Here is a 25,973-nt window from a genome sequence, read left to right as displayed (position 1 = left end):
CCCCTGCCTGTGGTCATACGCGCTGCGAGCCTGGGGCCTTCCAGAGTTCATTGTTGCCTTTGTGGCAGAGATTAGAAAAGCCATGCTGGTGATGACAAAGCAAAACCACAAAAACACACAATTAGCCAGTCCGCGAAAGCACTGGGTTGTCACACGCCATTATTGTGGTTCTTAGTCAGCTGCTTTCTAGATCCCTGTTTGATATGGGAGGTTGGATGTTAGCCCACTGCAGCACACAGGCGAAATTTCCTGCTGTGCAAATTGTGTGGACTGTTGAGCTATTCCTGAAAAATAGGGTTGTTGTTTGTTTTTTTTTTAAGTGCATCATTCCAAACCTAAAAAAGCAAAACAGTGAACATTTATTATAGCATTGTTTTAAAGGTCTGAATAGAAAGGAATGAAAAACTGTCTGCACTGTAACAAATATTATTGAGGATGTAGTCCTGATTGAAATACAATCACAAATATTAAATCTTTATCCTGCACAATATGGTTATAAATATCTTTTATGTTTTCATTCTTCCATTTTAATATTACATCTCTCTCTGTCAGCAAGCTTAGACGTAAAATCAAAGTCACAATGACCCTCGAGCAAGTTGTCTGTGAAACAGCTGAATGGAACACAACGTCAAATGGTTTTACATCAGCGTTTCAGTATATTTTGACCCCAGGGAACCTTTTGTGTCTCAAGGGCAGATCAGTAGTCAAACAGCAGAATGCAAATTGAGCTGTAGGCACGATAGAGTTGACTGCTACAGTACAGACAGTAGTCGGTTTCTCACTCAAACATTCAGGCTTTTCCTGGATTTTCACGGTAATTGGATTAATGCATACTGTGTGTTCATCGATGATGTGATGAGCTTCATCAAGTTGTAGCTACCTGTAGTAGTGGAAAAACCATTACATCAAGAATGTATACAGAACAGGAGCACAGTATCCTCACAATCCTTCTTCTTTGTTCCCAACTGCCATAAAAGAAATGAATAAAACTTGTCGTGTCGAAAAAAAAAACTACTGTTAAGAGCTTTATCCTGCTAATGACCTTGAACAGTCCTCGGGATCCTGGATCTAAAGTCTGATCTTGAACACCTGTAAAAGCTAATCACCTTGTAAAGCGACCTTCTTTGTGGTGGCATCGTGACAGCTAGCTAATGCACCATCCAGTTAATGAGCAGCATTTCAAAAGAAAAAAAAGGGGAAAGGGGGGGGGGGGGGGGGAGTCGGATTCCGTGTCTTTGTGTCTTCAAGGTACCAGCAGAGATTGATCAAAGAGCAGCACTTGTTGCTTACAACAGCAATCGGTGTGTCCTTGTTAACGTGAAGTGGAATGACTCCCTTAAAAGCGGTCATGTGACATTTCAACAGCAGAAATCACATTAAGACATCAACTACCGGTTCAGATTGTGGCTTGCTGTCAGACCGTTTTATAGCACATGCACTAATTTTCTCTTAAATAAATGTCACAGAGGATTCATTGTTAAATTGCATTAAAATCCATCCCAACGTCAATGAATGGTGGCACTATAACAAGGAGGAAATGTGCGGTGACATTTAAGTGTACCTCTAACCTGTAGGCAGTTATAGAGGGTTAATTTCTAAGTGAATCAGAGAATGAAGCATGTATCGGAGACCCCCACACTCCAATGGATGCTGCCAAATCGCTCCGACCCATCGAGGCATGACTCCGCTAGACCTCCGAAGATGTCACGTCAAATCTGGCTCCAAGAGGCAACCCTAAATGAAATGTTGCACATTTCTGCACACTAATGTGTCAGTGTTATGATTAAAGTCTCATCAGGTTTGGGCAAACATGACAACTTTGCAGATCAGTTATCTCCTAATTTGAAGTGTGAGGCATGGGTGAAATATTGGACCAGTACATACCATAGTCAAACTGAGATCTGGGAGTATTTGACGCCCAGAATTCTAGTTTGTGTTCCTTACACCATTCCTGAGCAATCTATTATCCTGCTGAAAGAGGCCACTTCCATCAGAGAATACCATGAAGAGGTGTACTTGGTGTACAATAATGTTTCGGTAAGTGGTGCATATACACTTAAAGTTTCTCAGCAGAATATTCCCCAGAGCATCCCAGCTGTCTGCCATCTTTCATTGGTTTCATCAGCACCATGGCAGGCAGGCAGCAGGAAAGGGGTTAGCCAGCCAGCCCTTGAGCTCTGGGTGGTGTGCAGCTATTGCTGTCACTGCTACTGTATGTTCGAAGAAGGGTGAGCCTTCACCCTCACACCAAGACTAGAGTGCCCTTGACTCAGGTTTACTTGTTCACCGCGGGTCTTTTCTTGGCCGCTTCTGATGGCTGTAACCGCTGCACACCAGAAACACGACTTCAGACTTCTTATTGCCGATTAGTCTGGATGTCTGTTAGCAGGCCAAAAAAAAAAAAAAAAGAATTGCTGAATTTTGATGAAATTTGATGGAAAAATCGAAATGATTTTGAAATTGACTCTAGATCTGCTGACTTCATATCGCCTCGGCGGATACTCCCCGAGTGCTCCCTTGCTGTCAGGGTCGCTTGGCTCATTTAGCTTTGCCATCCTCCCTGCATCCGGCAACTCAACCTAGAGAGCAGTTGCTGCTCAATAGGTGAAGTAATGAATACTTCACTTGTCAAATACTGTATTCATGTACTGCGTATAGCAACAACGAAGCATGAATGTTTGGGGAAAAAAAGAGAATAACAGCATATTGGTTCACCACAAGTAGCATTCCTTAACAAAATTCTCTCTTAAATTTAAACCCCAGATATACTCCTCTTCTTCTGCTTACTCCCCCATGTCTACAATAAATGTCAATATCTGTCCATCCTCTCATAGACCATCTTGTGAATATTCTGAGGAGAGGTGGTCAAGAAGGTCACCCTGTCATTTTCTTTTATTGATCTTTTTTTCATTTGCTATGAATGACTGTAAATCTGAAGCCTGGCTGAGATTAGAGAGCTGCCCACTATTGGAAATGAAAGCCTAGTGTTTATCCCTCCGGTCGTGCCTTCTGGGCAACCATGACGGACAATAGCAAGTCTGAGTAAGTAGTCCCTGATATTTAGAGGGTGATAAAATCTAATGGGAGTATACGGAACAGCGGTTGCCTCGTCTCTCTCATATTCCCGGAATACCTCCATTGGAGATGATAGAGGTACTTGTCTGCTGGTCAACTCGTGTCCAATATGATTTGTCGTTATATTTGAACTTACTATATTCCTGTTAGCCCTCTCCTCCCAGTGTGACATGACATGAAAAGCCATCTCGCTGCTGTTGACAAATGATTGTCAGAGGCGATATAACAGATAGCAGCACTGGCTCTCCATCACAATAAGGAATTGATTGTAAAAAGTCATCAGAGCCGCTGTCGGTCCCTGTTTATCTTCTGTTCGGGATGGCTGACTACAAAGATACAGCGCCGTAAGCCTTCCACTTCCCTGTCTATAAACGGACCGCAATACACGCACACAAACACACACACACACACACATACACACCAAGAAAATGAGGTGCGTGAATTCAGGGTAAAGATATTCATGACATGATTACGTTTCATCAGTTAACGAACATCAGCATAAATATAAAATGTTTGTTTGAATGTAAAAACCAGCTAAGAAATGAGTACATTCGAACAGCAATCACATATGAATACTTACAACCTGGAAAACGGCTTTGCTTCCTGTCTGTTAGACAAATCTGAGGGCGAAAAAAAAAAGCTCTCAAATCTTTGAAAACAAATTCGTAGGAGTATTTCGTGGAACTGGTCCTCCGGCACCTTTAGTTGGGAGTAATACAGGATATTGTTTCTTTTTGTTGATATCCAATATACAAATATCTCTACAACTGACTTGGACAATAGCTGACATTTACTGATGTTGATATCATCTTTATAAAACAAGTTGATTTGCTATTTGCATGACAAAACTCGTGTAAACGTGAAGAATATTTCAAATATTTTTCAATAACATTTTTGAAAAGGCCATGAATTACATATCTACTGCATCATTCCCTCATCCCAAATGACATGAGCAAGAGACTTGAGGACAACTGGGCCATTATAAATATTTGCCATTAGACCAATACACATATATTTTTTTTAAAAATGACCAATATCTGCCATCGTTGTGCACCTCTGCTAGTTTGATTTATTCAGGACTCTCGCCAATAACAACCCAAGTCCGAGTTTAGGCTCAAATAACGTTGTGTTCGACAAGAACGGCTCGAGTTGCTGTGTGTGTGCTCTCAGATCGCTAATCCTGTCACATTATTTCTAACCTTGTCGCTGCCTTTTTAGTGTCTTTCGGCATCTTGTTTTGGTTCTCCAGCCAGCAGCTCTCACTATTTTGTTCCATTAAATTTTCCGGCAGGTGCAGATCAGTAATCACCGGTAAAGTACTGGCAAAACTCACATGTTCCTCAAGTAGAATTGCATTGGTTAATTGGAAAATAAATATGCGTGCACAGCTTGTGTACACTACATGAACAGAGATCCATTGTTTCTACATATACAGTGAAAATGATTTGGTATTATATAGCTTGTTAAAAAAAGCTATTAGTTTGAATCTGAAAGCCTGTCGCTACTCCATGAGTCCCGTCTTCAGTCAGGAATATAGTATCTTCCATTAAAGCAGTGTCTTGCTGTGATTGACACATTTGAAATCTCACAATGAAGTGGCTGCGGTTATTACTTTTTTTTCTTCATCTCATTTAATTCCATCCTTTTCTGCGAGATAGGTGAAGGTTGAAGTAAGTATGTAAATGATCCTGTGGCTCCTTGGTGTGACACCTTAGCAACACCCACCCACTCTCCCACGCACGTACGTACACGCACCATCCTCGCTCATACGTCATCATCGGAGTGGGTTACTTGAAGCAGAAGAGAAACAGACGCAACTTTTTTTTTTTCGCCGTCCAAGAAAAGCTGCGGATCAGGGACTTGCGGCAGACGGACATGTGCAGCGGGGATACCGATGGCGGGGACCGTGTGTCTGAGAAATATCCACAGGTAGGGGACCCGTCTGACGGAGAAGACTGGTTAGTTGTTTCATTAACTAGCTGCATGACTCACCAAAGCTCTTCCAACGTGTGCGGGTAAGTGTTTTAAATGTTTGTCTTTCATTCACTTGATTATCAGAAATGCTTTTCCTTACAATAAAGCTAGAATGCCTCGTCTCAGTTAGTGGATCTTTCTTTCTTTCTTTCTTTCTTTCTTTCTTTCTTTCTTGTTATGAACCTTATTTCCATTTTCAGATTTCATAATTCACACTTATTTCATGCACTGGTCTATTTAAAGATATTTACCTATTTGTTTAACCCTCAAAACATCTAAAGTGTACATTTACATTTCTGCAAAACCACGCATATTTTATGAGTTAATGTATCATTTGCATATTTCAACATGCAATTTCAGCAATCCTGTCATTTTAAAAATAATTATTTTAAAGTATAGCCTGAGTAATCAGGTGGGAATGGTGATATCTCATTTTTTGCCCTCAAAATGTACTTTATGGAACTCAATTCCTATCTGTGCCATTTTGTTTTATATTTAAAACTGACAATTTCTTAATATCTGACTTATATCCTGATTTATATACCATGTACAATTGTATTTCTGTGTATTACTTAATGAATTATCTAGTGCTTAAGGAAAAAGTGCAATACATGAACTCCAATGTCAACAAAATAAAACGATGTAACTGGCAACACCAAAACTTCAGGCCACCTGGATGCATAATTGGAAAAAATGCTTCCTCATTTGCAAATATGAACATGATTTTCCAGAAAACTCACCCCACACACACACATACACACACACACACACAATTCCCCAGTCTCAATATAAATGATAAAGCGGTATCAGTATCAGTTAAAATCTTCATTCCTGAATCAAAACTCATAGCTTGTATTAATTAAATACCCAAAGTCACATTAGTGAAGCTCCCACGAACCCTGATTGGGCATCGTTATCTCTCGGGAACATCATAATCACTTCTCGCCCCCACTTTAGAAGTACATGCAGCATATAAATCTTGTACAATCTGACTTAATGCCTCTCTTATCTTTTTGTTTTTTTGTAATCATAGCTTTTCTTCTTACCACATATGCATTAAAGAACATTTAAATCAAAGGCGCTGTCATCAAGCTGAGACTCGTCAGTGACAGCGGCTTCCTGTGAAGTGACACAGTCCTAATAAATGACATTAGGCTTTTAGGTGATGACGTCACTCCCCACGCATCTCTCATTAGAGAACATCATTGAAATGACACAGATGTCAACACGATAACGCCCGAGGTGCCGAGGTCGTGTAATGCGTTTTGATCGTATCATGTTGCTATGAATCCTGACCCAACGCCAGTAATGCTGAGATGGCAACTTTTCTGTTTTAGGTGATGACTATGAGGATGATTTTCTGATTCCAAAGATGATTCGTCCATAAACATTCACACAAGCGATCTATCAACAAAGGTGTTTCCACAGACGTCGCCTAATTTGTTGTAAGTGAAGCTTAAGTAGGTGATGGGGGACTCGAACGTCAGCCACATGACTCTGCCTGCAGGGAAGATGGATCATTACATGGAGAACTATGATATGGACTACGGTATCCCGCCTGATGAGATCCCAGACACCACGCAGGGACAGGCCTTCTTTGTGGCCACCATTGTTATCGGCATGGTCCTCGTCTGCATCATGCTTGTGTGTGGTTTAGGGAACTTCATTTTCATAGCCACACTTACACGTTACAAAAAGCTCCGTAACCTCACCAACCTGCTCATCGCCAACCTGGCCATCTCAGACTTTATCGTGGCGGTGGTGTGTTGCCCTTTCCTGGTGGACTACTACGTCGTCAAACAACTTTCCTGGGATCACGGATTGGTGCTGTGTGCTTCTGTTAATTATCTCCGGACCGTGTCGCTCTACGTGTCCACAAATGCCTTGCTTGCCATTGCAATTGACAGGTGGGTGATATATCTGCGTGTGACCAATCGAATACACAACTTCCCGTAGCAAAAAAACAACAACAACAAGTCAAAGGATATGACTCATAAAGTGCTGTTGGCTGTCAGGCTTTAACTAAAAAAAAGAAATCACAGCAGAATTTAATTCTGTATCTGGTATCCCTTTTTGATTTCACATCAGGTGTTTGAGCAATAGTTAAGGTGATGCAAGTCATTGTTTTGCGATGCTAAAGATGAGTCATGGTCGTGGTCAATTAAAAAAACCAGCTTGAACAATAATTATTCCACCCCTTAGACAGAATTCATGATTAAAACAAATTTAAACCAACTTTATGGGTTTTAATCATATACTAATAAGCATAGTACTCTTCATCAGTGGAGGTGAGACCTGTTTTAGTATTCTGGATATATGCCGCCTCCCTGCATGAAACAAATAACAATTTATTCAGTTACTTATGTGTTTCAGGCAAAAAAAGACAACACTTAAAAACATGGATTTAAGTCGGTAATCAGTTAAGGTTAGACACTGCGTCGACCAACAAAGCTGAAATTATGTATGTTCTGCTCTAAGAGTTGTGAGAATACAACAGCTACACAGATGCAACGTCTCAAATTTAAATACTCAACAAAGATTTTAGAAATTGGCGTCAACAAAAAAGTCGTACTCTGCGTTCTACCGATTGAAGGAGCTGTTTTTTTATTAATTAATTTATTTGTTTTACCATAGAATTATTAAGATTTAGGTCTCAGATTTGGGGGACGTTTTGGTTTAATAGCATTTGTGCAAATGTGTGTGGTCACAATAATCTGGCCAGTTCACTACTGGCTTGACAGAACCTGTAATTCCTCCCGCCATTGAAAAACTTCTCACCACGTGTCAGCAAAGCCTCGTGTAGTCATGGATGCCTTACACTCACTTAAGAGAACAATCATCTTTTTTTAAAGAACTGCATTTTTTTATCCCTCTATACGCATGTAACTTTGTCGTAATGTTGATTTTTCTGCAATATTCTCTCGATACAGTTGGCCACTATTTCTATTCCGCAACCGAACTATAGGTTCTGTGGTTAAGTCAGGGATGAGATGCACTTTATACATATATTCACATTGTGGTGGATTTTTACACTCAATGCATTTCTTTTCATTTACTGACACCACGCTGCAGTGGAAAATTGGGGACTTAAATTTGTCTTGGTGTATTTATGGTTGAATTCCTTTTCCTACTCTGCAAGGGGTTGATATCCTCCCTGAATGATTCCGTCTTCGTGCATCACTGTGCCAATTACATCCTCTCTTTTGTCATGAGCTCTCTTGCTCGGGCTGTAAAATGTTTAAAAATTTGATCAAATACAGTCAACATGTAGAAACCTGCAGTCTTCAGTAAGGTGAAGGACTGAACCTCTGTTAAGTCTTATCAGTCAAGAGATGTGTCAGCTTAAAGTATATGTTCAGTGTAGGCTAAGCTTTATTAAGATGGACTGCTGTATCTTGTTTTGACAGATTGCTGTCTGCTGTGGGGGGGCGGGGCTGATGAGGCAGGTGTGTCTGATCTGGGAGATTAAGTTCAGGTGTAGGAGGTTTATATAAAGCCCTGCAATTCAGTGTTCTGCAACTGTAAAATAGAAGTCTGCACACTGTATGCATGCATTTCATCAATGCATCTATGAACGATGTTTTGAACCCAATGCTCTTTGTCAGATTAAAAAAAGAGATACAGAGTTGCTATTTTTAAGCGAACCTGGCGAGAAGGTGTTGAAGGCGAGACATCTTGGTGCTCAGATTGGCTGGCTAGCTGTTTTTTTTGCCCCTGAGTGAGCTGTACCATGCCAACGCACAGTCCTTCAAAGTCAAGTGGTTCAAGCCCAGTACGCTGTCTTGGCCCTGGCACATTTGGAAGAGGTTGACTTTGGCACTCTACTAGTGCACATGCTTGTGTATACACATTGTACAACACTTAACAAAATTATGGAGGACCAGAGACCTCATTTGTTTCTGACTAATCTTAGCCTATGCCAGCTCTTATCGATGGCTAAGCTTAAGAGAATCATTCTTGTCACCTATTGGTTGGATGCGTACGGAAGATCCTAAAAAATGAAGGAATGACTGTGTGTGATGAAATATATCGGGGTCCAGGGGATTTCTGACTAAATGTCAGGCTCAGTAATGATGTTAGCATGCTTAGGCCCTGTGCAATGTCATCATAGTCCTGTGGAGCAGGAGGGAGAACAGCGCCTCAGAACACTACAAGGCAACAAGCCCAGTGTAAGTCTTGCCTCTTGAGCTACCTTTTGTTTCTGTCACTTCCTGTGCTCTTCAAGTTTGAACTACAGGCAAGTAGTATCTTTGAGCAGCAGTATGCAAACACTGAGGATAAATCTTAACATTTTTTCTTTCCCCTGTTTGTTTGTTTGTCCCAAGGTCCTTTTAACACACATCATAGATACTAAGAATTCATTTATGAAGAGGAGAAAACAGCAGCGCAAACACATAGGAAAACATTTTAATGACCCAGTTGCAATTGCACAGTTACTGAGGCGAAAATTTAATTTAGCTGTAAAGGGCCCTTCTGGTGTTGTCCCTGCTTTCTCAATCGCTCTCGGAGCTCACTGACAGAACCAAGAACCAAAAAAGAACCAAATGGTCATTAGTGCTATTCGTGAAAGCCATGATTTCATGTCTGTGACCATACAAAATATCTGAGGTGAAAACAGTACTTGTACACGTATATTCAAAGGTCCCGTTACCAAAGTTGATTAAATCCTGTTAAAGACTGTTTCATTGCTTTGCAACAGATCATTAAAGTACTTGGACATGTGCCACCCGCATAGCTGCAGCAGTACTTTCTCTTCGTAAATAATTGAGCTGCCTAGTGTTTAGTAAGCATCTATCTAAGTACAAGGGACGCTGATTGCTTCTATCTCTCTGTTGACACACTTAGGCTCTTCTGCATTATACATTTCACAGATGTTTAGGGACCTAGACTTTATGATTTTGACTTTCCCATTCTTGTGGAGAATGTGTATCAATTTTCACAGTACAGTATTTGTTGAAGGAACACACCAGAGTGAGACAAGAAGATAAATACCCATCTCTACCTCAGAGCTGAGACCCACAGTAGCCCGCTGACCGCTTAGCACAGTGAATGCTAGTGAATGGGAGGCCTGAGCCAGAACAGTCAAGTCATTTATCCTCTCCCGGTGTTCTGGGGAGAATGGAAAACAAGCAAATGTCCCATAAAGCTGGTGTGTTCCCTCTGGTTTATACATCCCATATTGGGAATAAACCCTTATATGACTACATTATTTCCTGGATATATAAATATTAGATTATTATTCTTTTTTCTGTCCATGAATGTATGCAACACCCACAGGTTAACAAAGAAGCAGATGCTTTGTTGCAGCCGCGTCCCCAAAACGTACTATTGGAATTTGAAATGAGTTTTTCGAGTCCCAAACTATTAAATCTTCTGTGTGAGTTTAACATTGACTACAACCAATGGCCCAGGCACTGCAGCTACGATGGACAAACCACAGGCCTGCTTCCAACCAAATGGGTGATCATTTTGTTCCTTGTGGGTGTCTGAATGTGACGCACAGGTTCCATATTGCGTGAACGTTACGTCCACTTCTGGTTATGTAATGGTTACGATGCAGGAGAAAAGCGAAGCGTGAAATGAAACTAAAGTGAAAAACAACATAATTATATCCTATATTGAAAGAACTTGAATCGTGTACACACATCACATTGTTCTTTTGTTTAAAATTGTCTGTGTGACACATAATTGCACGCATTTCCTCAAAATCTAACAACACACAATAATCCCAATGACTTTTCAACCTAATCATGCAGCACAAGCAGCCGCCAAGAGATCATAACTGAAGAGAGAGAAGTCCATTTCGGTCGTCTAAAACGTGCAGCTGCTGTTCTTGTATATTGTCAAGCCAACAAATATGCACGGTCACAATAAATTGCGCTGAAATATTTCCGTATTGGACCCTCAGGAACACTCCCAAACACTGGAAGCGGAAATTACAATACTGGTGATGATAGGAGAGTTGCCCCTTTTGAGTGGGGGACAGAATGTAGAATGATTTCTCATCCGACTATTAATAAAAACTCCTTTTTGTAAGACAAAATAGGATTGTAAACAAACATGCTGAACTCTGATAACCAAGATTTTTATGTTGGTTCACTCCTTTCAAACAACTCAGTGTTTTTAAGTGGTAGGTTTTGCCACATATTGTGCCCCCACTACCCATATACTTTTTTTTTGATGCATTGAAAATACCTTCTGCCAGTATGAATGATTACTGAATAATGGAGCACTTTGTATTGAACTTGAATCTTACATGAATGACTTAGAGCCATTTGCCGAATCCATTGAGTTTGCAGAGCACTCAGACTGCCAAATAGGCTGCTTTATTGCACTATATTATGGATTTTTTTTCTGCCTCCACCTACTCCTAAATAAAAATGTGTGTTCTTGCAGGTACATGGCCATCGTCCATCCTCTCAGGCCTCGGATGAAGTATCAAACTGCCTACTGCCTGATAACAGGTGTCTGGATCGTCCCTATTCTCATCTCCATTCCCTCGGCTTACTTTGCCTCTGAGACCAAGTACCCTCATGGTGTCACCCCGACGACTCACAAAGTCTTCTGCGCTCAGATCTGGCCAGTGGACCAGCAGGTTTTCTACCGCTCCTACTTCATGTTTGTTTTTGCAGTTGAATTTATTGGGCCTGTCATCGTCATGGCAATGTGTTACACGCAAATTTCACGCGACCTCTGGTTCAAGAACGTCCCCGGTTTCCAGACGGAGCAAATTAGGAAGAGACTGCGTTGTCGTCGCAAGACCGTGATTGTCCTTATCGGGATTTTGACGGCTTACATCCTTTGCTGGGCGCCGTACTACGGCTTCACCATCCTTCGAGACTTTCATCCAACACTAATCTCCCGGGAGAAGAATTCACTGGTCGCCTTCTACATCATTGAATGTATTGCCATGAGCAACAGCATGATCAACACCTTCTGCTTTGTCAGTGTCAAGAACAACACCGTTAAATATCTTAAGAAAATTGTACTGCTGCGCTGGAGGTCCACGTATGCCCCAACAAGGACAGTGGATGAGATGGATATGAGGACCTCATCTGTTCCTGTAACAGAGGAGATTGAATGCATTCACTTGAGATGAAGAGAACACTTGTGGAGATTAGTTCTGTTAGTATTAAGGAACTGGAGTGATGTACTCAATGTATGATATGTTTCATTAAGCACAAGGAAAGATCTAACAGGACACCGATGAAGAACTGTGTCGATCAGCAGTATAAACAGCAGCCTACTTTTAATAGATTTATGAGAATGTCGTAGTCGGGCCATTTATATTGTGATTATACATTGTGATATATGAAATACTGTAGTATTTGTGTAAGCAAATGGAAGAGTTGTGTATATAAAACAGCTCCTACTGCCAATAATGCATCACGGCGTTAACTACCTGTGTCGGTTTTGTTTAAATTTTAGTAAGATCAATTACTCTTTATAGAATTAAATGAATGGAGATTGTAATTTGTACTGTAACTTTTTTTGCGTCCTGTTTTTATCTTGTTGTTTTGTGGTTTGTTTGATGTTCCTTTAAAGATTTCCTAAACTAATAAAGACATATTCCAATGTCTTTCCATGATTTCTTTTCGGGATAAATGTATCTGATGGTAACACAAACACTTTTGACCCATTGCACAAAACGTAGGTAGCTGACAAGGCTGGGACTTAACAGTTATCCTGGCTGGATTTAGCCTTGATTCAGCTGCACTAAAGCAGGCTCTGCCTGGGGCACATACGTTACCATGGAGATTTATCCTGTGAAGCTAGCTTGCTAAAGACCAGGCAAACAACCAGGTTTGATTAATCCTGCTGCATTATCGGTCCAGTCATCTGCCAGTCTGATTGCATTATTTTGTCCTATTTTAGCAGGTTTAGTTGCCAACCGTCCCCTCAAATACTTGTAAACTGTCACTGAAGTGATACGGGACACAGTTTGTACTAGGTTTTTTTGAGAATCAATGACTGTCCACATCAGGTGAGGTCAGAAGAGAATGCTCCTCCAATTGGTTGCAAGAGTTGAGGCCTTTGCATTTCCTGATCTAATCTTTAAGACTTCTCACCAGTAGGTATATAATGTATTTCAATCGAGTACTTGTACTAATAATGCAGTAATCCAGATGTATGCTTTCACACCCTCATCCGTTCAATACTTCTATTTCAGGGATTTGGCGACCCTATTCGAGTGTCTTCCTTCTTGATGGTGTGACAGTTTTTGGACTTTAAATGAAGAAACACTGATACAGAGATGGGCTGGTGTTTCCAGACAACTACCCAATGGCATCAGTGGCACTAACAGTTGTGTCAAGCTCAATTGGTAAATCAGCCTGCCATGACCTGAGGCTATTTCACAGAGCACTGGTATCCTTAAACTATTATAGGATGGTGACTGAAACGGACTGAAACCTCGGTTGCGTCCTCGGGAACAGTTTGCGTCATGACCATAGTCTAATCATTCGGTGATTTTGAACTGTTTAGTGAGTGTAAACTCATTTCTTTTGAAACAATTCACTCATATTCACCCTCTTTAAACTCTGTTCAAATGTCTCAAGTTGCTATACCGACTGTTAACAAAGACCAATGGACGGAATAAGGAAGTCTTGGTGCGGACAGCTGCTGGCTTCACAGGACTTTACCGGCCCTTGTTCCCAGAGACTAAATCGTCAGACATAGCGAATGGATTCCGAGATTGCTTGAAATGTACAAATTTAGTTGTCCCGCTATTATGAGGTTTTTCTCTCTCTGCTTAATTCCTGCAGCTGTATTGCCTCTCTACATAAGTGTTTGCGTCTCTTACATCACCAGGCACAATGTTGCTCACACGCATCCTCTATTTCTCCACCAGAAAATCAGCGATCGACCTTTTAACCTATCGAAGAAAGCCGTGAACGCAGACTTAACCAGATGTCTCACACCTGCCTTGACCTTGTCACTCCCTCTAATCCTGGCTTGGGAAGCGGGTGATGCAATAAGCAATGATGAAACGATTAAACCAGGTAAAACCTCATCTTCTAATGATGGATATTTGAGATCTCCTTTGATGTAACAGCGCCATGCATGTAAATCTTCAAAGATATATATGTCACAGAACCATGATAATCAGAATAATGCGCTGAAAAGCACGTAGATGCATGGTGAGGAGCCATAGGTGTCTTTTCAGTGACTTTGTATTCATAAAATCAATCCTCCTACTTGTTATGGATATTTGTTCTGAAGCAGACGCGACGAGGGTGAGATGTCTGACAAATGATGGCAGACAAAGAAGGACGCAAGTGTTTCAAGGAACACTCAAAAACATGCATGCTGCACCTCTGATTTTTGATCAGAAGAAGAAAAGAAAAAGATTCTCAGGCAATTGAAGATCATTGTTTCTGTACGTATGTCTGTGTCCTCTGGTTAGATTCAGGTGTGATTCGACATTTCCAGCATACAGAAGCTATTCAGAACAGAATAAAAGATAAAGCATATCCCCCCGGTTGTTATGTTTCTATAATTCAAAATGCCTAAAGATATAAATTATGCTCTGGCATGAACAATGTTTAATTTCAAATCATGAAACCTGGCGTAGAACATAAATCACAGCTGCAATAAAGTCAGTTAGACATGTATGGAGAATGGGTCTGTTTGGTGTTCAACATTTAGATAGAGATGATTAATCACCAGGTATTCAGGGGAAGACAAGTGATCAGTAGTCTTTTATGTCTACATCTCTGATTGATTCAAGGGATGACTCAGGTTTTCTCTCTTGTGTATTGGAAGACATGATTGTTTTTGTTTAAATTGGCAGTTGAAGCATTCAACTTTCCTCTGTTTTTAAAGAGTCTATCTAACATCTCCAGGGAGGTATTAAGTCCCCTGATGACCCGAAGTTAGGAAAGAGACTAATAGTGGTTTAAAAGTGTCTGGACTTCATCTCAGCACGCATGAGATCACGCTGGACAGATGATATATTTATCGGGAAGTGAGGAAGCAAGCAAGAGGCAGAAGGTGGGGGTGGGGGGTCTGGGGCTGAACCATCGACTCCCTGATGTCAGTTGATGCACTACAGTTCTAATTCTGCCTGGACTTAATGTTTTATTGTTTTTTTTGTAATTATTCCTCTTTAATAGTAAATCCCCTTTGATTGTTTTACCTCCTTGTAAATCCATCAAAAGTGCAGCTAGTTCTGCTGCTGGAGTTCTTACTTCGACAAAAAAAGAAAACGTTGGATCACTTCTTATTCCTGTCTGTCAAAGAATTGATTTTAAAATGCTGATGTTAGTTTTCATAAAACACAGAGAGCCAAAATACATCTCTGATCTTCTACTATGTTATAAACCATCCAGAGGTCTGCTTACTGTCCTCAGAGTCAAAATTAAACAAGCAGCTTTTATATGCTCTGCATCGCTGGAAAAAACTCCCAGACAAGATCCGCTGCAACTCTTCAGTCATTGGAACTGAAACCTTCTTGAAAGCTCAGGGTTCCCGTGTGAGATAAACAAGCTCATGATTTCAGTGCTAAAGCAGTGATTATTCTGTTGTGTTTTAGTCCCATCGTTTGTCTCTGTTCGTGTTAGATCATCAGTTTTGTCCAAGTTAATGATACTTGTTTTGTTCACCAGGTTAGTCTGTTCGGTTTTTGGTTTTTTTCTGCTTCATTTTACCGCTAGTTAGCATCCAGGGCCCAAGGATCCTGTTTTATAGATAAAGTGACCTTAAAGAACCAGCAAACAACAGAGCAGAGCTTCAACAACATCATCATGAATCACTGTAATCAATGTCACTCCTGTTGTCATTGTTCCAGACTCTGTTCCGTGTTCTTTGCTCTACCCTGTGGGGGTCTTTTCTTCCGCCACTCCCAGAACAGACCCAGACCACCAAATTAAACTCAGTACAACAGCAATTCAGTTTTTCTTTTGGATGAAAGTGGCTCTGAATGAATTTCCTGCACTTGGATGCATCCACCTTCACTCGACGTGGAGAGGGCAACACTTGATATATCGTCTTTTTATTATTCTCCTCACAGCAATTAACATCATTTGTTCACATATTTTAAGAGACACAGATGCTTCTTACATAGCAAACGTGTGATTTACTTTTGTCGTGTGGCATGAGCAGCTGTCATGGAAGTTGAAAAGAAACCAGAGGTGAAAATTACCGGCGACACACCTCTATTAAAGTAGACATTTACATCTTTAACATAAGGGCAACTCTTAAATGTGCGATGATTATGGAGCGTTCTTGCTATTTTTCCAATTTACTCATGCGCTTAACAAAAGGTAACAGGCAAATGTTCGATGTTTATTTTAATGGTAATCTGGTCAGCTATTCACCTCCCATTAGCTCTCTGAGTTCTTCCTCGTTCTCACTTAGATTTGAACCAACCCTGAAAAGAAAAATGTTCTCTCATTAATTTATGTTTGATTTACATTGCAATAAAGTTACTGTGCAGATAACCTTTTAATTACCCCTCTGATTGAATCTGGAGACAAGAGGCCCCGGCTGCCTAAGTGGTCTTGGCAATTTTACAACCGGTGCTCTTATGAAAACACTGTAGAAAGACTGTTTACTCCTTCCAGCATTTATCAACCATGTACACTTGAACAAACATTAAGCTAGGAAGGAGACACTCCACAAAATTTGCAGTGTTTCTTTTATTAATTAATATAATTTTTATAGCTGTGGAACCAAAGCTTGAGTCATGTTGTTTTATGTTCTTGACATAAACATGCTGAAATGACAATTAAGTCTTGCAGCTACAATCTAGTTTTGAAAACTGACCAGATTGTAACATGAAATGATACTAAATTTACTAACAAGCTGGAATAGTGATACTTTTTTCTAACAGCCTTCAAAATCTCCGTGCAGGACTCCTGTGGTAGGTTCCCTTAGGGCCATGAAATCAGCTTTGTAGTTTTGGTGTAATCCTGCTGACAGAAGACTAACAAACAAATGGCAATTAAGACACAAATGAAAAGAATCCCTGTCAGAAGTCAAATTATCTTTGAATTATTGTCAAGATGCTCCAGGTGGAGGTAAATTATACTATGTGGTAATCCAAAGGATAAATCTGGTGGTCTTTTATTCTGTTCTTATCAAGATGCTCTATGTTATGAATACTAATAACAAGTATTCCATTTGTTGCAAAAGCCTGGAATAATCTCTCCCTCGGTGCCATGTTGATGTCTAAAAACCATTTCAATACACTGCATCACTGCACCACACCTGTTATATATTTTCAGTTTGTCCCTTATATACCATCTCCCTGATAGAAGGTAAATATTCGCACCGTTTACCTCTGGGTAAACCCTCATTACTAAATACAGGAGTCAGATATGTTTTTAATAGATGTACAGTTTAATGCAGTTCTGAAGGGGTCCGCCATCTTAGTTAATGTGCAGCACAACATAAATCCACCTATTTGCTATGTAAACCTCTGTGATTCTTAAAGAGTTAGTGAAATGCCATGTAAGAGCCACTTGTGTTCATAAATGTGTCAATTTAGTGCATTATCGCTAAAGGTGTAATTAATGTTGTACAATTGACTTATAGAACAAAATCAAGTATGGCAGTACTGCTTTGTGTTGTAGATTGTGTTTAAAAAAACAACAACCTGTTAACTGCAGTTTTGCTACAATTATTGACGCTGTATGGCAGTTGTTTTCTTTTAGCGCGAGGAACAGGTCTGCTGAACAGCAGCTTGTATCGATCTAAAGGCTTTGTACCGTATATGTGAAATTGTTCAGGACATCAAGTAGTTAACGGTCCATAATGAATATACACACCTGCAAGGCAATACAAATGCCCAGTGAACAGGGTGAAAGGCGAATTTGGTTTGCTTTTCTAAGTGTATACAATATGTGCCTGGAACACTTCGGAAAGCTGCAGAAGTAACAAAAGCCTGTTATTTAGCTCACCCGTAGCCTGTTAGCTTGTTTTTGCTAGCAGTCACAGGAACGAGGCTTGTACAGTCACCCACCTTTAGCTGGTGGTGCAGTTTTGACAGCCAGGATGGAACACCTCCTGACTAGCTGCTACCTGCACATCAACCCCCAGTAGAGGGTTGAAACACTGGTTATGTGTTCAAATTCTCATTATCATGCTCTGAAACCATTAATCTGTATGAGAAACATACAAATTAAAGCTTATCCCTGGAACACATTTATTTGAAATTGCGTACACTAGCCTCTCTGGTTATCCACCTCATTCCTCATTGTGTGTAGTGCTCATTGATTTGCAGTTATCTAAGTCAAGTCATTAGGTTCATGTTTAGTATGACAGCAGGTTTGAGGTTGTTGCCTTCTTATGCTAATTTACCCTACATGCTGCTGTTTGATGCTGGGAAATGTTGATTTGGCCGTTATCAGGGTCCAACCTTATTGTGTCCATTAATCTCACTGTTCTGGTCCCTGTGGGTGAAATGTCAGTCCCTGTATCTCCCTTTTGCTGGAGAACCTACTGTTAGGCTGTACAAATGAAGAACATTTTCAAACGTAAATTTTGCTGTCAAAAGGGAGCTCAGCCTTTGATCGTTTGGCTCCATTTGTGTTCACACATCAACATTTCTCCTCATATTGTCCTCAAAGTACTTATTCAGAGGCCAAACATGATCCTATACCTCATAAATATCCATAAAATGGGTTCATCACATGGTATGATCTCGTTCTTTTTTCCAGTTCTTTTACCTGAAAGGGAAAATGACTTCCAGTATATTAAGTAATATAAAAAGTATGGCATAGCAAAAGCCTCCATACATCAGAAAAGATTTTTAATAAAAGCACTGATTTCATTTTACTGCACCCAGACATAATTTCATATGTCTCCTTTGAGTTACCTTTTGGGGGGGGGGGGTCGATTTTTTTGTCAGCCAAACAATATTAGAGCGCCAACGCTTGAACGCAGACGACAAGAATTTGTGGCTGGGATAACAAAAAGTCGGAGTACGGCGGCAATGAGATGCTCTCTTGCTTCCATGCATATTGTTGATGGTGGAGCACCTCGTCATGTAATCTGTAAATATTCAGGAATAAACCCTTGACATTGAGCATTGTTGTGCACCAGAAAGAATAAAATCAAAATCCCTCATGCACTCCTGCTGTGAAAGAACACACCTGACTGGAAACTATATAAAAGGTATCCTTTGGTTTGCAGGTATTGCTGACCAAATACACCACTGCAGACACTAGAAGACTTTTGATCCACCTCATGGTGTATTCATGGACTCGCAGGTTTTCTCTCTTCTTTATTTCTTTCATCTGCAGCAAGATATTTTCTTGTCTGCACGGATCTGGAGATTCATCAGGCCAAAACAACTGTGTCTCTTGTTTTTAGATAAATAATGTAAAATCTGTTACTCTACTTGTTTACTTGACGACATTTCAACCCTGGGATTGAAATCTTCTCCAATAAACTTCTGTGGCTTAGAGTGTGTGTGCAGGCTTTTTCTTGTTTATTGATGCTGTTTTTATGTTATGTGCTTGTACCTCAACAAGTCCTCCAACCCATACAGATATATATATATATTTTTTATATATATATTTTTAATTTTTTTTAGGACCGTGTGGTGAGGTTAAGGCACAAAAACAGTTGGTTAGTTTGGAAACGACAATGGATTGGGTTCAGATGAGCTCTGTTTTAACGAAAAGAATCCATGAAATGGCACCAAACAAAGCTGCTTTCTCCACTCAGCAGCCTTCTAACTTCTGCCCATCCATCCACAGCTTCCTCCATCTCCTTATAAGGATTTCCTGGCTTTTTAGAGCTTGTGTGGTCATAATTACTGCCACTAGATGTCAACTGTGACTTATACAAGAGTATGGGTTTCATCGCCTGTGCTTAGGACCACAAGGTGGCCATCTCCTCTAATATAATCATTATTTAAGACTTCAGAGGGGAACCATATCTTGATAGACAAGACCATTCCATCACGACTCAGTCCTTCTGCACTGTAATATAAATAGATTATGTTTTGATATTCTATGATAATGTCTTTAACATTTCAGGGCAATGTAACACAATGGGTTCATATTCCCTTACATAACTGTCTGAGTACAGCATCACGAGTCCTCCAGCCCATACAACTGTCGTTTGCACAGTTTGCTTACATTTAGGCACAAAAGCATTTATTTCAGGTTGAGGAAAAGATCACGGTTCAGGTTGAAATGATGACTCTTTTTACCAAAATGGGAAGTGAACTCACTCCAGTGGTGTCAGACATCAACAGCTGGCTACCGGTGCACATTATTCACTCCCTGTCAGCGACTGTCAGGAATCCAAATACCCTGTCAAGACACCTTCCGTTCAACTGGCTGTGTGTGTGTGTGTGTGTGTGTGTGTGTGTGTGTGTGTGTTTGTGAGCGCGCGCGCGTGTGTGTGTCTCCCTGTCTACAAAGGTACACTGTGGGAACTCACCTTATAAAAATTAGTCTCTATAAATGTAAATAATTTGATTTTAGAGTGACTACGTGGTGTAAGGTAAAGTTTCATTCCCGAAGATGGCAGTGTAGGCAACATTGGTTGTGAATTACTTTCACTTTGACAAGTTGCAATTGTTCTTTGGTGCCTGCCAGTGTGGGACATGTTGTTTTCTTCCCAGGGGATGAAGCAAACATGAAGGCAGCAGAAACAGCTTATCAGTCACGCAAGATAAAGATTTGCCACTTTGGAATTTATTCCATCAAGTTTCCAATTAACGTAAAGCCATGGGAATCACCACCAGCAGTCGAATAATTTAAAGCCGACAATAATAAGAATTCTTCTTCTCCCCTTCGCTTTGCGAATGTTCTTGAACTTGAACGAGACTATGTTTACTCATTCCCAACATAGAGGCCTTTGCTTTAGTAGCTCAACTGTTGTCAGAGGTGGATCCAGCAGGATGACTCTATCCAGGAAGCCCCATCTGACATAAACAAGAAATCCCGTCTTTCTCCTCTCCTCGTCTCTGGCTTCTTCTGCTTGATGTTTGACTGTTGGTCCATTCCCAAAACGCGGATCCCTATATTCCTTAAATGGGAATGAAATTATCAAATTGTCTTCAATCTATTTCTTGAACACCTACAGCACTCTTCATTTCAAATCATCAGGTACGGTATTGCCAGCAGCTCAGCTAAAACATGGACACAAACCAATCCCATTAAACCACTTCTTTTAGATAATACTTTTAATGTTTGTTTCCACACACTCGGATGGCCCAGAGCTTTGTAGGCGAGAGACATTCAGTGACACTAAATCGTTGGTTGGTCGTGAATAATGATTGTGATTTCACCTGGGTCTGTGCTCACTACAGAACAATTTGATCAATACCGTTCCTCGAACAGCTTAAATGAAGAACTGTTCATTTGTCAGCTCTCCCTTTATGAGTAGTTACATGAGGTGCAGGTGGCACGAAACAAGCTGTGTTTGAACGGTGCGTTCATCATCGTTTCAAAGTATAATTTATGAAGAATTGTTTGCAATATCAGACTGTGTATTTCTTGTTAATGCTTACTGAAATATCGCATTCTTTTTAAATTTCACGCCCACGCAGTGTGAATAAATGCCGTTTCTGATGCACGTAAAGGGAATTTCATCCGTTTTTTTCTTCTTAAATGTGTTGAGCAGTCGACACTAGGACACTGGGATAAATGTTTCCAAGGAGCAGTGTGAGTTGACAAAAGCCGCCACAAACCAGATTCAACATCGATGTCTGTTTCAACTCACACACTGAATTATTTTAGTGTGAACAACTGACTGGAGCAAAATATATGAAATGGGAAGCACAGCACACGCACAGGCGCCCTTCCTGCTGCTTTACTGATTGTTTACTCTGTTTTCTGCTGTGTAGACTGTGTTTGTGATGCTGAACTTGATGCAGCAGGAGAAAAAGACCAAACCAATAACAGAAAGGCGGCATCTCATAGTCGTAGTGGGAAAGGGATCAATCTGCTGCTGTTTGCATACATGTATGTGCATTGGGACTTGTTCCCTAATGGAGTGATTGCAAGGCGATACAAAGCTCATGGGGGAGAACCTTAGCAACTGTACATTCGCATAGATTTATGGCTCATTCATGACAGTAAATAAATAAGCCTGTTTCAAATGATTAAAATGATGTTACTACCCTCATTGTAGATATTTAGACACCACACAGTCACATTCACTGCAGTCTCCTTCTAGCGGTTTCCATGCAGTTGCCGGCATGCTTTCCAGGAGTCCTGCTATATTCGGTGTGTATTTGAATCAACTTACAAACAGAAGACTCTAGCTCTCTCCATATATAGCAATTAGCATAAATCTGAAGTCTGAAGTCACTCACTATAAAAATGAAACATTACTTTCACTTAAGTACAGATGCTCAGTTCACCTCTGCACGAGCATAATGAAGCTCAGTGTGTGTTTTTATTTAATTGGCTCAATTTCAGTCGATTAATTTGACTTTTAAGCTTAAAACCATCCTGCGTGGTTGTGGATGTCTTTCGATTTTTAACTGTTTTCCTGATGAAGTAAAGCAGTTCATGTCAGCTTAAGCTAAAGCTCTGAAAGGAAGACCTGTGGTCTAATGTCGCTGATAATTCTCTACGACCACCTATCAGGAGCAGAGGCTGTTGCCTCTCTCGCCTCTCTTCTGCTTTCAATGTGCCGACTTTGATTCTCTGCCCTGTGGTTCCTTGACAAAACATGGGGAGGCTGTTTTTGTGTCATCTTTGAAAAAATCCTCCGCAAGCCTTTCTGGTCAAAGTATTTAACAACTCTCAGCTCTCAGAACCTTTACCCTTCATAGGTTTACTTCGTAATTAACTGTCTGGTATCTAATTAACCACCAGTATGAATGCTGTGTTGCTTTAAAACCTTCCTAAATATGATTTTGCGGTCACAGTGTGACAGTCTAATTTGCATCTGAAGGAAGATTCCTTAAGAAGGCATCACGTCCTACGCGGCACCACAGTCTTGTTTCCATTTCAGTCCCACCAGACATAAAATCAAACAGAGATCCCACTGTGTCAATAGTTATTAGTGTGGCTTAACCCACTCTTGATGAGATCATAGTGGTGATGGCGCAGCCTGTCAACATCCTGATGTTTGACTCTCTGCATCAATGCACAAAGCTAAAGAAGGGACATGCGTACAAGTTTTTCTGTCTCTCAAGTTGTTCAGAGACCACGATCTCACTAACTGATTTCAATCACACTGCTTGCTGTGGGTCAGGGGGGCTTGTTGTAAAACATGAAGGGGCTGTCATGGGTGTGTTACTATTGGCGTATACAAAAGACAGATGTGTCAAAGTGTGGCGAGTATGCGGTGATTTAGTATGGAAATATGACACAAAAGCTGACTGAGGGAGAAACCATTCCAGAGTCAACCAAACACACAGCAGAAAATGCTCATCAAATGATATTCAAATTAAATAAACACAGCGTTTAAATCTTCACCCTGCATGTTGTCTCGCTGTAACGCTACTCACTGTGTTGTCTAAAAACAGAATTAATGAACTGAACTAAGGTGTTTTTCATTATCAGAGATGTTTAAGACATATCTTTTCGCTAGTTATGAAAAGTTTTACTGATCTGACAGACCTTAATGTGTTTTTCTCTCGTATCTTGGAAAATACTTAAGGCTTAGTGGTTGAGCTTTGGTCTCACAACAGAGGAGTAAATTTGGGGGTTTGTTTGATTTATAAAGGTCTTCTTCTTCATATCATTAAAGGGAGAGAATAAAACTTTAAAGGAAGAAGTCAACTTTTTTCACACATTTCAGGAACACACACATGCATGTCAGTGCTGTCATAAGTAGTTAAAAACATATTAACATTTAAACAACAAAATATCATTTGGATACAAAAAAACAAAACAAAACAAAAAAACGCCTGTCTGATCCTGATACCGAAAAACGTGTACTGGTTTGGTACTTTTTTGGAATTCAAAGCAGTACAGCTACTTGAGACCTTCAACCTCTTTGAGTTTATTCTACCAGTTTTCTTTCCAAACTTAAGCTCTGGAGGAAAAGAGCTGTTATCAAAGCAGCAGTGGGATCTCTTGGGTCTCAGATAGAGGCAGCTTAGGCCCTCAGTTTAGCTGCACTGGTTAATGGAATGCAGGAGTGATTTGTATGGAGAGTGTAACCCACAATGTGTGTGATGATGAAGCTTTGATGAAGCTGTCATGTTCCAGTATTACCAGAAAATGCATCCAGCCTTCAGGTGCATTCAGCCCTCTCTGTTATATGGAGATGCCAGGTCAGGCTCAACCCTTCTATCAACCCTTTTTTATGAGAAATGATTCTGTCATTTCTGTCGCAGCCAATTATTGCAGAATGAAATTTAATTTTGCTCTCAGAAAATTGTTGCTTCATTCACGCTACAGTGGCATAATTTCTGTCTTCTAAAATTGTCTAAAAGTGGAAAGAATCTGAGCTCAGAAAACCAATCGATGTAGGTAAGACTGGGAAGACGATGCAGTTGACAGGCTTACTTACTATTGCTTTTTTTTAATGATGTATTGGGTTTGTAAAATGAGCCACACACGTCACACCCAGACCTTTACAGGGACAATCTGCAAGCTTGTTTCCTTTTAATAACTCATCTGGATGCTCAGGATGAAGCCTGATTGTCTCCTTTCCCTCTTTCCATTTGTCACGTGCCAACTTGTAAAGGTCTCTTGTGATGCAAACAAATGGAATCATGGCTCTTCTCTGAAGCCTCTGTTGTTGCAGGCCAACAAAGACCATCAAACCAGCACACAAAATGAACTGTGTGGTTGCCATTGCCAGGTATGGGGCTAACGAGTGGTTTGTCTTCTCGACATGTGAGGCCGTCCACGGAAAGTCCCAGAAAACAAGGAAGCTTTGTCTTGTTTGAGTTTTGTTTAATAAATCTTGAATTTCTTTGCATCCTGCCTCTTTGCCGTTGTCTGAATTTGGGTCCCCCTGCCTCCTTTGTCAACTGTGACAGTAACATTATGTAAGGCTAATGCTAATTTGTGGGCAAAGGCCCTATTCTTAGGGTACCAACCTTCATTTGAGAAGGGGCTAAAGCACTAGAAGCTCCTGCGTTGCTAACATGTAGGAACAGTATAAGAAAGAAATGACTTCATTTGAAAAAATTAGATTAAAATATTACTTAACCCACAAAAGGTGTAATTTGCCTTTGAAGTACTCACAAAATACTTTCTCCCCCTGCAAAACTTCTTGGTGTGGAATTCAGAAAATCCCAGCTCGCTATTATTAGCTTGAAGCTAATGGTGACCAACTCACAACATGAAAATGTATTTAACAAAAACAAAACAAAACAACTGTTAGTTGGGTAAAATCCTAGACTTCTTTAATCAACACAGAACTTTTAGTGCTTTAGTGTAAAAGGCAATGGGGATTACCCTGGATGATACGTTAGAGCGTTGGTGAACTGATATTTTGGGCAGTTTTGCAATTGTTCAGTCTTCATGAGTGTCGAGCTAACAAGATGTAGGTTATGTTTTCACGAAGATGTAATGCGGGCAAAAACAACAACAACAACAACAAAAACCCTTTCATATGAGATCGTGACACATATTTGTGAATACTTGAAAGGAAGTTACTCTCTGGATGAAGAATCACTTTAAAATATATGATCAACACAATTTAAATACAATAGCTTGACCAAGAATGTGTTTTCTAACCAAATAACGTCAGATTAATCGAGTTGGTTGTGTGAACACTAATTTCATGACCCCATAATACTTCACAACTTCATTGATATCATCTCCAGACTAATTTGTTAGTCAGGGATTCAAATATCTCCTTTGAAGTTGACCCCCCCCCCCCCCCACACACACACACACACACACACACACACACACACCAAGTGTAAACAGATGATTAAATCTGACTTGCTTTGAAGTACCTGGGCAGAGGTTGACCTGCATTTTGATAGAATGGTACAACTGTCAGAAAGTGCTGCATTCAGGGTATCACCAGTGGACAGATTCACA

General features: G+C 40.4%; 1 protein-coding gene and 1 long non-coding RNA gene across 3 annotated transcripts; both read left to right on the top strand.

Annotated features, from left to right (window-relative positions):
• The first annotated feature begins 4,860 nt into the window (after window positions 1-4,860).
• prokr1b (prokineticin receptor 1b) lies at window positions 4,861-12,628 on the top strand. Of its 2 annotated transcripts, none has more exons than XM_086180392.1 (3): window positions 4,861-5,090; window positions 6,387-6,956; window positions 11,446-12,628. In XM_086180392.1, exons 2-3 carry the CDS (start codon window positions 6,517-6,519, stop codon window positions 12,146-12,148), a joined length of 1,143 nt encoding a protein of 380 aa, XP_086036518.1. In that variant the 5' UTR covers window positions 4,861-5,090; window positions 6,387-6,516; the 3' UTR covers window positions 12,149-12,628. The 2 variants fall into 2 exon arrangements, with proteins under 2 accessions (XP_086036518.1, XP_086036519.1); XM_086180393.1 differs by lacking the exon at window positions 4,861-5,090 and adding an exon at window positions 6,236-6,299.
• Window positions 12,629-12,848: 220 nt separating this feature from the next.
• LOC147247433 (uncharacterized) lies at window positions 12,849-14,049 on the top strand. Its single transcript, XR_015109320.1, has 3 exons — window positions 12,849-13,120; window positions 13,220-13,372; window positions 13,901-14,049. It is a non-coding gene; the product is annotated as an uncharacterized LOC147247433 (long non-coding RNA).
• Window positions 14,050-25,973: the final 11,924 nt, after the last annotated feature.

The sequence above is a fragment of the Aulostomus chinensis genome, chromosome 16 (assembly GCF_037954235.1).
Source record: "Aulostomus chinensis isolate RoL2024-O1b breed Wild chromosome 16, RoL_Achi_v1.0, whole genome shotgun sequence".
In the NCBI taxonomy this organism is placed as follows: Eukaryota; Metazoa; Chordata; class Actinopteri; order Syngnathiformes; family Aulostomidae; genus Aulostomus; species Aulostomus chinensis.
Note: the sequence above shows the minus strand (reverse complement) of the source record. Positions and strands in the feature narration are given on the sequence as shown.